General features: G+C 41.5%; 2 protein-coding genes across 3 annotated transcripts in view; both read right to left on the bottom strand.

The window, feature by feature from the left end:
• Nucleotides 1–1,153: 1,153 nt before the first annotated feature.
• UTP14C (UTP14, U3 small nucleolar ribonucleoprotein, homolog C (yeast)) lies at nucleotides 1,154–5,990 on the bottom strand. 2 transcript variants are annotated; one of them, XM_011938918.1, is made up of 2 exons: nucleotides 5,528–5,920; nucleotides 1,154–5,383 (listed from the first exon to the last, which is right to left on the bottom strand). In XM_011938918.1, exons 1-2 carry the CDS (start codon nucleotides 5,918–5,920, stop codon nucleotides 3,632–3,634), a joined length of 2,145 nt encoding a protein of 714 aa, XP_011794308.1. In that variant the 3' UTR covers nucleotides 1,154–3,631. The 2 variants fall into 2 exon arrangements, with proteins under 2 accessions (XP_011794308.1, XP_011794300.1); XM_011938910.1 differs by having other exon boundaries at nucleotides 1,154–5,990.
• ALG11 (ALG11, alpha-1,2-mannosyltransferase) overlaps nucleotides 5,197–10,828 on the bottom strand; it is a 17,526-nt gene continuing 11,894 nt past the window's right edge. The window contains exons 3-4 of the mRNA XM_011938903.1: nucleotides 9,750–10,681; nucleotides 5,197–6,409 (exon numbers count right to left, since the gene is read on the bottom strand). Of these exons, the coding sequence (XP_011794293.1) occupies nucleotides 6,138–6,409; nucleotides 9,750–10,681 (1,204 nt within the window). The 3' untranslated portion in view covers nucleotides 5,197–6,137. The remainder of the gene's footprint in view (nucleotides 6,410–9,749; nucleotides 10,682–10,828) is intronic.

Consider the following 10,828-nt stretch of genomic DNA (forward strand, 5'->3'; position numbering starts at 1 on the left):
CACCACTGCCACTCCAGCCTGGGCAACAGAGACCCTCCCCGTCTCTACTAAAAACGCAAAAAAAAAAAAAAAAAAAAGCTGGTGTGTTGGTGTGCACCTCTGGTCCCAGCTATTCAGGAGGCTGAGGTGGGAGAATCACTTTAGCTTCAGCCTGGGAGGTTGAGGCTAGTGAGCCATAATCGGTGATCGCATCACTGCACTCCACCTTGAGTGACAGAGTAAGACCCTGTCTCAAAAAAAAAAAAAAAAAAAAATGGTTAAGCATGTCAGGTTACTGGGTTTGCTCCCATGACAAGATGCTTGGCTAAAGTCTATTTTAGGTAATAGTCACCAAGCTTTACTCAGCGATTTTGAATTCTTTGCTGTAAATTGGAAGTATTCACTGTGATAAGTATACATATCTGCAACATTTTCAACTGGTTTTAGTCCCTAATTCTAGACCTTACCCATTTTACACACACGATTAGCTAAATCATGTTCCTGAGGCATGGCTCTGATTACTTTGCTCTGGCTTTAGCCTTGGCCTCATCTGTTAAACTGAAACTGTTTATCAGACCTGTATGCATTAAAAAAAATTTTTTCTTAGAAAAATCAGCCTCTTGCTAGCCATGTATGATAGCTATCAAATTGATCATTCTGTAAATAGTAGCAATAAGTGTATCAACACTTTGACCTCCTGCGTGTCCAGTAACATTTGCATATAGTCCAAGTGAGCACACAGCACCAGAATATTGGAACAGATGCATTGCCAAAGCCAAGGGTTGCCTTACATTTAGAGTGGGAAAAGAGGAAAATGAGTTAGCAGAGGAGCAGCGGGGGAGGGGAGGTAAATTACAGGACATAATTTGCTTCTAAAAATGTGTGTAACATGTTGTAGTTATATAATTAACTTTTCTATTGTACTGATAGATTTGGCACAGACATACTCTCATTGTGAATATATATGAATATATCAGTTCTAGAGTCTGGGGTTTATTTACATAAACACAAATATTCTTTATTGATAATCACACTGGTCTCTATCTCATAATTTGGCCTATAAGATGACCTTATAAAATCCCTCAAGAATTATTTAAATCAAGTGTACGAAGCTCTGCAGTTTGTTATGTCCAAAATATTCATTAAAAAGTTTATTAAAGCTGACAGCCTCCTCTTAATGTTTCACAAGCAAGACAAACTTTTATTTTTCTTTCTTCTTTAATTGGCACATGGAGCTTGGGAATATTAGTAGAACAAGGAGACTATGTGAGGCATATAAAAGGAAAGAATCCAAGAGAATGAAAAATCACTTCTTTAAATAATATTTAGACACAGACTTTGTATCTATTAGATCTAAATCATGTCTAAATACAAATTAAATCATGTTTACAAATAATAATTACACAAGACCTATGTAACATATACTTTATAGTACACAACTGTAAATAAGAATACAAATCTCCACTGCTGTGGGTTCAAAACATAGCAGGCTTGGACCACTCAAAAATGATGTCTGAGAGGAATAGTCATCCTGAAAGTTCTGCAGACAGACGCTAGCGGACAAGCCACTTTGACACTTTTCATGCTATCATTCAGAAAAAAATAAAAGACATATACCACATTACGAACACTGATAATCAACATATATGCAAATTATATCTTCCAATGACATATCTGTGATGTATGAAAATAATTTTAAAGAAATAAGCTTATAGTTTATGGAATCCCAGAAAACTTTTTCTTCCTTCACTACCTCCTCAGGAATAAGGCAATTGAGTGGATAACAGTTTGAATCTTACTTCAAAGTGTAGCTACAAAGTAAGAAAAAGCACTGGGCCAGGAGTCAGAATATCCAGGTTATAATCTTGATTCTTTCATGGAACAGCTTTGTGACACTGAAGGAGTCTACTAAATTCTTTAGATTTAAATTGTTCTGGTCTGTAAAGCTGAAAATAAGAAAGAACTGGGCTGATCTGTAGTGTTCCTTTCACTCCAATTTCCACCCGTCTTTTTCTAAATGGAATCATCTCTAATACAAAGTTACAATGGTGTGTCAGAACATCCTGTGACTGACTGGTCTTCTGTTTGCTTTTTGATCTGATGACAGATGGCCTGGAGACGTATGAATAACATAACTGGGAGTAGATAAGCTGGCCACATTGATGAATGACTGAGAGAAGAGTGTAAAGGAATAATGTACCCTTTCATTTGCCCCTTAACACAGAGATGAATTAGGCTATGGATGGGGTCAGTTCACTGAACTAGAAAGGATTATATATGCAGAAAATGCAAAAGCTATAGGTTTTTACAGCCGTATCTGCTCACACATATATTCAATTTTCCATGCTAGTTATTCAGGATAGAAGGTGCATTAAATTTATACCAATTCCTAGCTACTGGCCTAGTAACTAAGAATCTACATCGAGGTGTAATGCATTAATAAAGATAGGATTATAGAAGACATGTAGTATGTAATGCTCCCTTTAAGTAACTGTCATAATTTTTTTTTTTTTTTGAGACAGAGTTTTGCTTATTGCCCAGGCTAGAGTGCACTGGCACAATCTTGGCTTACTGCAACCTCTGCCTTCCGGTTTCAAGTGATTCTCCTGCCTCAGCCTCTCAAGTAGCTGGGATTACAGGCACCCGCCACCAGACCCAGCTTTTTTTGTATTTTTAGTATAGACAGGGTTTCACCATGTTGTTCAGGCTGGTCTCTAACTGCTGACCTCATGATCCACCTGCCTTGGCCTCCCAAGGTGTTGGGATTACAGGCGTGAGCCACTGTGCCCGGTCCTTAACTGTCATAATTTTCAAAGTACTTTCATCCACTTTCCATCTCATTATTCCAACTCCAAAAGGTAGTAAGGACTGGAATTAACAACTCCAGATTACAGATGAAGAATCTGAGACTCAGAAAGATAAAGGAGCAGTTTTAGTGTCAAAAGGTCAGAAGTTTGTAAATGATGAAGCTGAAGGTAGGCCCAGATATGCTAACTGCTTGCCCAGTGCTCTTTTCAAAATGCCACCTTGCCATCTTACAATGCATTATGCTGGTAATAGATACCCTGTGGATGTATCTGTATATCACATCATCACTGTCAGAAAAACAACTTGAGGTTCTCTTGAATGACTTAAACCTGATTTCCAGGCTGAGATGCGGTACTGTCAAGGGATAATGAGACCCACACAAATGTGCTGACAGCACTAAACAAAAACAATTTTCACCAGTACCTAGTATGGAAAGGACTGCTGGCAGCACCTTGGCCTCTACTGCCCTATACACACCTATAAAGCATCAGTCAGTCCCACTTCTTGACTGTATGCTTTGAGAACACGATTACACAAGTCTGTTTAAAATTTCTTTTTTAAGGAAATCATTAGGTATATTCAAAAGGGTCATCCACTGTATTGTTTAGAATGTAAATGTACCAGAATTTTTCTGTGTTCTAATGTCTGATCAATTCTAAAATGCTAGTCAATTAATGGTCATCCATTTTCTTTTTTAAAAATGTGGCTCAACTACATGCAATGTGCTGAGCCAGTTTTGGAATCCACCCTGTAGCAGAGTAAAACTGCACCAAAGGAAGTAGAATCAGGACTCCTGGCTGTTACTTTTCCAGCTACTCAACCTACAGAGTTTTTCTTCAGCTCTTTATTGTGACGTGTGGTGATTCATTTTGGATTCCACTGTATGACAAGACAGGTCTGACCTTGAGGAAGACTGGTAGCCCACATCCTCTGCTTTTATGGGCTTAATGATATGACCTGGCTTGGTGACGACCTTGGGAGTAGTCAGCTTTTGGAAAGCCCTCTGGGTGTTCCATGTGGATCCTACAGGGGTCTGGATGGTCCTTTCAAATTGCCGATGGTGGGTAAATGGATACGGAAGCACTTGTACCTGATGAGCTGCCACGTGGATGTTGCGCTTCTCACTGATAAACACATTTGGCAAATTCTTATCTTTTCTTGGAGGACCCTCAGGGGCTTTGAGAAACCGGCGTCTTTTCTTGGTACTAGGCTTTAGGCCCACACCACCCCACTCGCCCCAGCCAGGTAGTGTCAGGTCCACGTCCTTTGGCTTACTCGCCTCCACAGCTTCTCTCTTCTCTTTCAAGAAATTTCTGATGACATCATCTCCAGCAAAAGCTTCCTTTATCATCTGCCTTTGGTCTCTCTCCTCTTCATCTTCCAGCTCCTCTATTGTTGTGGGAACTGCCAAAGACCTCACGGAAGGAGACTGTGTGGTTAGGAGGTTCTGTAGGTCGATCAGTTGCTCCTTCTCTTTCTTCTCCTTAGGGGCATCAGGCCGATTATTTGGGGTCCTCTCTGACTGCTGCCCTTCTAACACAGGTCTGGGAATCTCCTTATTTTGAAAACAGTCTTCTTTTCCCAGCTCTTCTAGCTCTTCCAGAGTTTGTACTCTCTCTGGCCTCTGTAGCAACAGGGGTGCTGCTTCTTCTGGGGCAGGTTCCTCTCTCTGGACCCGGGGAACAGTCCCTTCTGAACTTGCTTTTTGCTTCCTGGACTGATGGTTTTCCTTCAATTTCTGAGATAGTGCCCTCAATTCAGACAGCACGTCCTGGCAGCTAGAATCTTTTGTTTCTTGAATGCCTGCTGGCTCAGCATCCTGGTTGAGCTCCGATCTTTTTCTAAGGGATCGCCTCTCCTCAAAGTCTCTCAACAAAATTTCTTCCTCTGCCACTGGTCTTTCTTCTCCCTCACTTTCAGAAACCTCATGAGTCGCAGGCTCTGGCAGTTGCTCAGGGTCCTCCTGTGTTGCAGCCTCTCTGGTGTCACTGGTGCAGTTTCTGAGCATCCAGGGATTCAGTCCGTCCACATTCATCTGCACTTCATTCACTACATGGGGGACAAGGAGTTCTTCCACTTCTTCTGTGCATCCCTTCTCTTCCTCAATCTCAGAGGCTACCTGGAATTTCTGTGTCAGTTCTTTGTTCTTGGCCAACTGTTCCTGCATAGCTTGGCGAGCCTCCAGGTCATATTTTGCCATAATTGCCTTTGACTTGGCCCATTTCCCACTGTTTTGGTGCTTAAGGCTCATTCTTTCCATCATTCTGGCATTTTCAAATTTTTCCAGTTCTTCCAATGCCACAGTTGGATTAACCTTCTGCAGCTGCTCCAACTCTTTTGAGGCTTTCCTGGCTTTACCTTTCTTCACGACTTTGTGATACTTTTTACTTTTGATTTTCTTCTCTCTTCGAGCCTTGGCCTCATAGTAGGACTGCAGAGCCCGAGCCCTCTGAAGCTCTGCTCGGTGCATCTTTGCCTCTTCCAGGCTCATGGCTCGGAGAGAGGCCTTTTCCATGGGAGTCAGTAAAGGGTCTGTTACTGGCCGCTTGTTCTTATGGAGGAGGTTAAAAATTTCCTGCTCCAGGGGAGTTCTTGCCTTCCAGCCACTGAGCGCATGTTCAATGGGAGCAATGGCTGGCTGCTCCTTCCCCAGGGGAAAAGCCAGCTGCTCTGCCTGCTGGTTCTTCAGGACGATAGGGTCCCATTTAGAGAGGACTCCTGAGGTTTTACCGAATGCTACTTCTCTGTGGATCTGTTCAATCTTTTCTTTGTTAAGAGGTAACTCCACCACCTTCCTTGATTTGACTCTATTCAGTTGCTTTTTCACAGTGGCCAAAGAAGAAGAAGTTTTAACAAGCTCAAGCAGATCTGCAAGGACCAGCTTTTCTCCTGATCCTTCAGAACTGACATTGAATTCTGACACTTTCAGACTAGCCTCAGACCTCTCAGCCAATTTCCGCCTATTCTTTCCATCAAGGGAACTGATTGCTTCCAGAAGTTTTTGATGCTTTCTCTCTCCATCACTGTCCCCATCATCTTCATTCTCACTCAAGGGGCAGTTTTTTGGCAAATCCACTAATTCTTCCTGTTGGCTCAAAGCCAGAAGGCTCTCCGCAACCTGGTTCACATTCATCTCAGCGGCCAGTTTCTCTCATGTGTACCAAGAATGGAAGCTGAAGGCTAGTCATCCATTTTCTTTTCAACACTTCCTTTTATTCTAAAAGGAAATTTTCTTGTCTGTTTTCTAAAGTAAAATGATTTGACAAATGAGATTGAATTTAGAAAAATATTTACATATGAAGGTGTTTAACCAGTTTATATAAAATATCTTTAATTTTCCAGATATGGCATTACTTAAATAACTTTTCCACAGATGATAGGAATGTCACTTCAAATTCCTGATCAGAGAACCTGCTTACAGATGCACGAGCACTTTTTCTGATTTGGAGTCTCTTTTCTGCAGACATGGAAAGAATGTGAGCGATAGTTTCAGCATAGTCTTCTTCACTCTCAGCCAGAAAGCCAGTTATATCTCCTTCATGAGGAACGACAATGTCAAGCTTTGGGCCCCCTGAATTGTGTGCAAGGATAATTGTGCCAGCTGCCATACACTCCACAACTCCTGAGAAAAAAACAAAAATCATGTAGTATTTTAAGTTTTTGAGTGTATTCATAAGAATGAGGATGAACAGAAATCTTCAAAAATTTTAAGGGACTTATGAGAAACTTAATTAAATGTCTATATGTCTAGACATTTGCTTATTTAACTTCTAGAGTACAAAATAAAATAATTTTAAGTTTTTTAGTTTTCAAAGCTTCATAATAATACAATTTTTTTTTTTGGAGAGCTAGGGTCTCACTGTGCTGCCCAGGCTGGCCTCTAACTCCTAGCCTCCTCCCATCTTGGCCTCCCAAAGTGCTGGGATTTACCAGTGTGAGCTACCACACCCAGCCTGCTGCTTTATTCTTAGTTAAAATAGACAAATAGATGGAAGACTAGCCTATTAAAAAAGATATATTGCAGATAATTAAAAAAAACTAGAGAATGTTAGCAAGATGGTAGAATATCAACAGGTATTAGAAAAACAAAAGGAGTAAAAAGATATCAAAAACAATTTTAATAGTTCAAATTACACTAGCAGAAAAAATAAAAAATGTGAATCACCTAAGTGAAGCATACTATTGCTGTGCTTATGTTACTGACTGGATTTCTGGCATATTTGAGACTACTGTGTGCCCAACAACAGTGCTGAACTAAATGAAACTTGTGGTTAGTTTCTGCCAAATGATACACATGAAATATAAATTAATCTAGCCAGCCTTTCTTAGCTGTATTCCTAGGAGAATTAAGCCCTTCAGAGAATGATTTAAGTGACTGCTTTCCCAATTATCTGAAGGATGGTACAGAGCTGATATCATCCTGGATGTATAGGAGAGAAATGAAATAATTCCAAATGTTTCTAAAACAGTGGTGAAATCCCTGCAGAATAGAATTCAGTAGCTCATATCGTATTCTGCTTGAGGCTGGAGAGCATCCTGTACTTTCTCAGAGACCTTCATCTAATCAATTTTACCCTTTCCCTCTCTACTGGCTCCTTCCTATCAGCATTGAAGCTAGGGCATGGTCCTGCAACACCCACCCCTAGTCATTGTCTCTTCTCCCCGCTCCGTACTTCACAAACTTACTGAAAGTGTGGTTTGCACTTACCAACTCTACTTGTTCACTTCTGAGTGCTCAACTTTTGATTTTTGCTCATAGTTTGACTTTTGCTTCTACTTCTCCCTTAAGACTGCTCTTGCCCAGGTCACCAGTGACTGCCTTACCTTCCCCAGCATCTGGGCAGCATCGGAATCTGTGCCCTCTTCATTCTTCTCCAAACACTCTCTTCCTTGGTTTCTAAGACACTGCACTTGGCTGGCTCTCCCCCTTCTCCATTTCTTCTCCCCATTTCTCAGCTGTTTCTGTTCTCTGCATTTTGTACTGAGAGCCTCTTCTCACTCTGTACATATTCCCCAGGCGATCTTATCCACATCCATGGGAGCTTTGATAACTACCTGCACAAGGACAATCCGCATTTTGTATTTCCAGACCAGATTCCTCTCCTCAACTTCAGACTCCTATTTACAAAACTACCTCCTAGACGCATGCCCTCACATGTCCCACAGATGAACGCAGACTCTGCAGGTTCAAAACTTGGCTCATCAATGGTATCTGCTCTTGGATTTCCCCTCTGGGAGAAAGCCAACACCATTCTCAGAGCTGCCCAGCTCCCAAAACCCTAGGTGGTCTTCTCTTCCTCCCTCATTTAACACATCTAGTTAATCACCAAGTCCTGGTCAATACACTGCAGAATGTCTCTCAAGCATGTTCACCTACCAAGTTCAGCTCACTAGTACCTCCACCTGGGCTGCTACAGTAGGCTGGCTCGCATCTTACTGCCTTTCCAATCTTGCTCTTCCGGCTCTTCGCTGATCCACTCCCCATGTGGCCAGAATGGACTGCAGAAATCAGAAAGCTTTTGCATACAATACTTAAAATCCTGCCGTTCTTTTCCACTGGCTTAACCTGGCCCATATCACCTCTCTGTTGTCTTCCTGCTTAATGTTCCTATTGATGCATCTGTTGTCACTCCTGTTATAGTGCTGTTCCCTCTGCTGGAGACTCTCCTCTCTCTCCTGGCTAACCTCTAATTATTGTTTGGGTCCTACTCAAGTGTCACATCACTTCCTTGGGCAACTGTTCTCTGCCCGCACAAGTCTGTGTTAGGTTTCTCTTTGGCACTTTCACATCACCCTGCACTTCCTTAGCACAGCACCTGGCACACAGCACTTGCCTGTGTAGCCTGTTGGTTCTACCAGAGGGCAGGAAGCCTCTGACAGGCCAAGCAGCTCCCATCTCCACCACATTCCTAGCATCCACCCAAGTGCTCAGCAGACTGAATGTTTAGTAAGTTTCTATGCAAGGAAGCACAGCAGGTCAGATCCCAGGCAAAAGGTTGGGTCAACAAGTTCTTCCTGAATGTCTGGTCCTAGTACTATACTACTAACTAGGAGTGAAAAAAGTATAAGAGAAATTGTAGTCTTGGTTTAGGAAGTGTCACTTTTATGCTATCCTCATTTCCTCTAACAACTAACAGTGTGAGGCACAAAGCGCTTGAGAAATACACATGGACCCAAATTAAACACAAAGCAGTACTTGGTTTTACAGCAAAATGTGTGCTTAACAGGTCAGAATAGAGATAGTAGTTTGTGCCAGAATAAACAAGAGAGGCTAAAAGGCAAGGAGAGTTAAGTTGAAGACTTATGATGTGATCTGGCACAAAGAGGAGGGCCATTCCATGGTGAGGGTAGAATCAATAAAAGACTAAAAGAGTTACTGTGAGAAGTCCCTATGCAAACAGCAGTTCTCAACTTTTGATGCATAACAGAATCACTTAAGCAGCATTATCAAAATACATCTACCTGGACTTTGTCCAGAGATTCTCATTTGGCCATTCCGTAGGATGAGGGTAGGCCCAGGAGTCTATACCAGTAAGTATGTAGCGGGGTTGGGGAGAGAAAATGTTGCTGTTAAGAGCAGGGGCTATCTGGGTTAGAATCCGGGCTCTACCATTGACTTACTGTGTAACTGAATTTGAGCAATTTCTAAATCTTCCTGTGCCTGAGTTTCCTTATTTATAAAATAGGAATAACAATAACACCTATCAAATAGGGGTTTAGAGGGGCTTAAATTAGATAATACACGTAAAAATCTCAACACAGTGGCCCGCACAAAGGAATTGGTCAATAAATACTAGCTGCTATTGTTAACTACTTAGTCTCAAATGAGGAAAGTGTATTTGGTGGACGACGGGAAGAGAATTAGGGCACGATGCAGACTTCCAGAGTTTCATCATTTTATCAAAAGAATCTAAAATGTGTATCTCATGGCACCAAACAAGTTATTTAAAGGCCAAACTCACCAATCCCAAAATGCTCGTTCCACATGGTATGCAGACCAATTGTTGCTTCAGACAAATAATTCTTTAATTCATCAAATGGAATGTTTATTTTAAATTCCACATATTCTTGAACTCCTAAATCCTCAGAGAGCCTTCTCAGTTGGTTTACCCTAAGTTCATCATCTTTGTTACGACAACCTCCAATGAGGACAAGTTTAAGAGAAGGAGATGACTCAACCATCTTCTTATTCAGCAATTTAGCAAAGGCTCTGATCTGCAATGGATGATTCTTTTCCGGCCTAAACTGGCCAACAGAAACCAGCAAATGTCCTGGAGTCACCTTTTTCTCATGTAAGGGAATATCCAGAAATGTCTGCACATCACAAGGTGGATAAACAATGTTAGTGCAATTCCCAACTTTCCATAGTGAGAGAATATGGTTTAGTGTCCAAGAAGAATTGACCATGACTACATCACTGCAAGAACCAACAAGTCCATAAATAAAAGCAAATACATAGTAGTAGATGAGCTTTACTTTGCTGAGAAAAGGATTCCTGGTAATGAAGGCTGCATTATTAAATCCAATATTTTGATTCTTCACTACAGAGAGCATGTCGGTGCTGATAGTGGGATAATGAACATAGCTTCCAACTTGGCAACCCCCTATATACTTAAACAGAGGAAGTGTAAAGGCGTATCCCATTGAATCGATGTAAACATCAGGAACACACTGCATTAGAGCTTCCCAGCCAAGAAAAATGGATCCTAGACTTTGGCCCAGCAGTGTGAAGTAAGGATACAGTGAATCTTCTACAAGATAGCGTTTCCTTAAAAAAACAAACTGCACTGGGTGAATTAATCTGATGTTAAATCTTCTGAAAGCACCTTCCAGTATCTGTTGACCGCTGACATTAACATCGCCGGTATAAACAACATAAACTGCTTCAGGATACCTAAAATAGAATGTAATGGTTAAGAATGTATTAAGTTACAAAAATTAGCCAGACATGGGGGCACATGCCTGTAGTCCCAGCTACTCAGGAGGCTGAGGCAGGAGAATCGCTTGAACCCAGGAGGTGGAGGTTGCAGTGAGCCAAGAC

This window comes from Colobus angolensis, unplaced genomic scaffold, assembly GCF_000951035.1.
Source record: "Colobus angolensis palliatus isolate OR3802 unplaced genomic scaffold, Cang.pa_1.0 Scaffold101, whole genome shotgun sequence".
In the NCBI taxonomy this organism is placed as follows: domain Eukaryota; kingdom Metazoa; phylum Chordata; class Mammalia; order Primates; family Cercopithecidae; genus Colobus; species Colobus angolensis.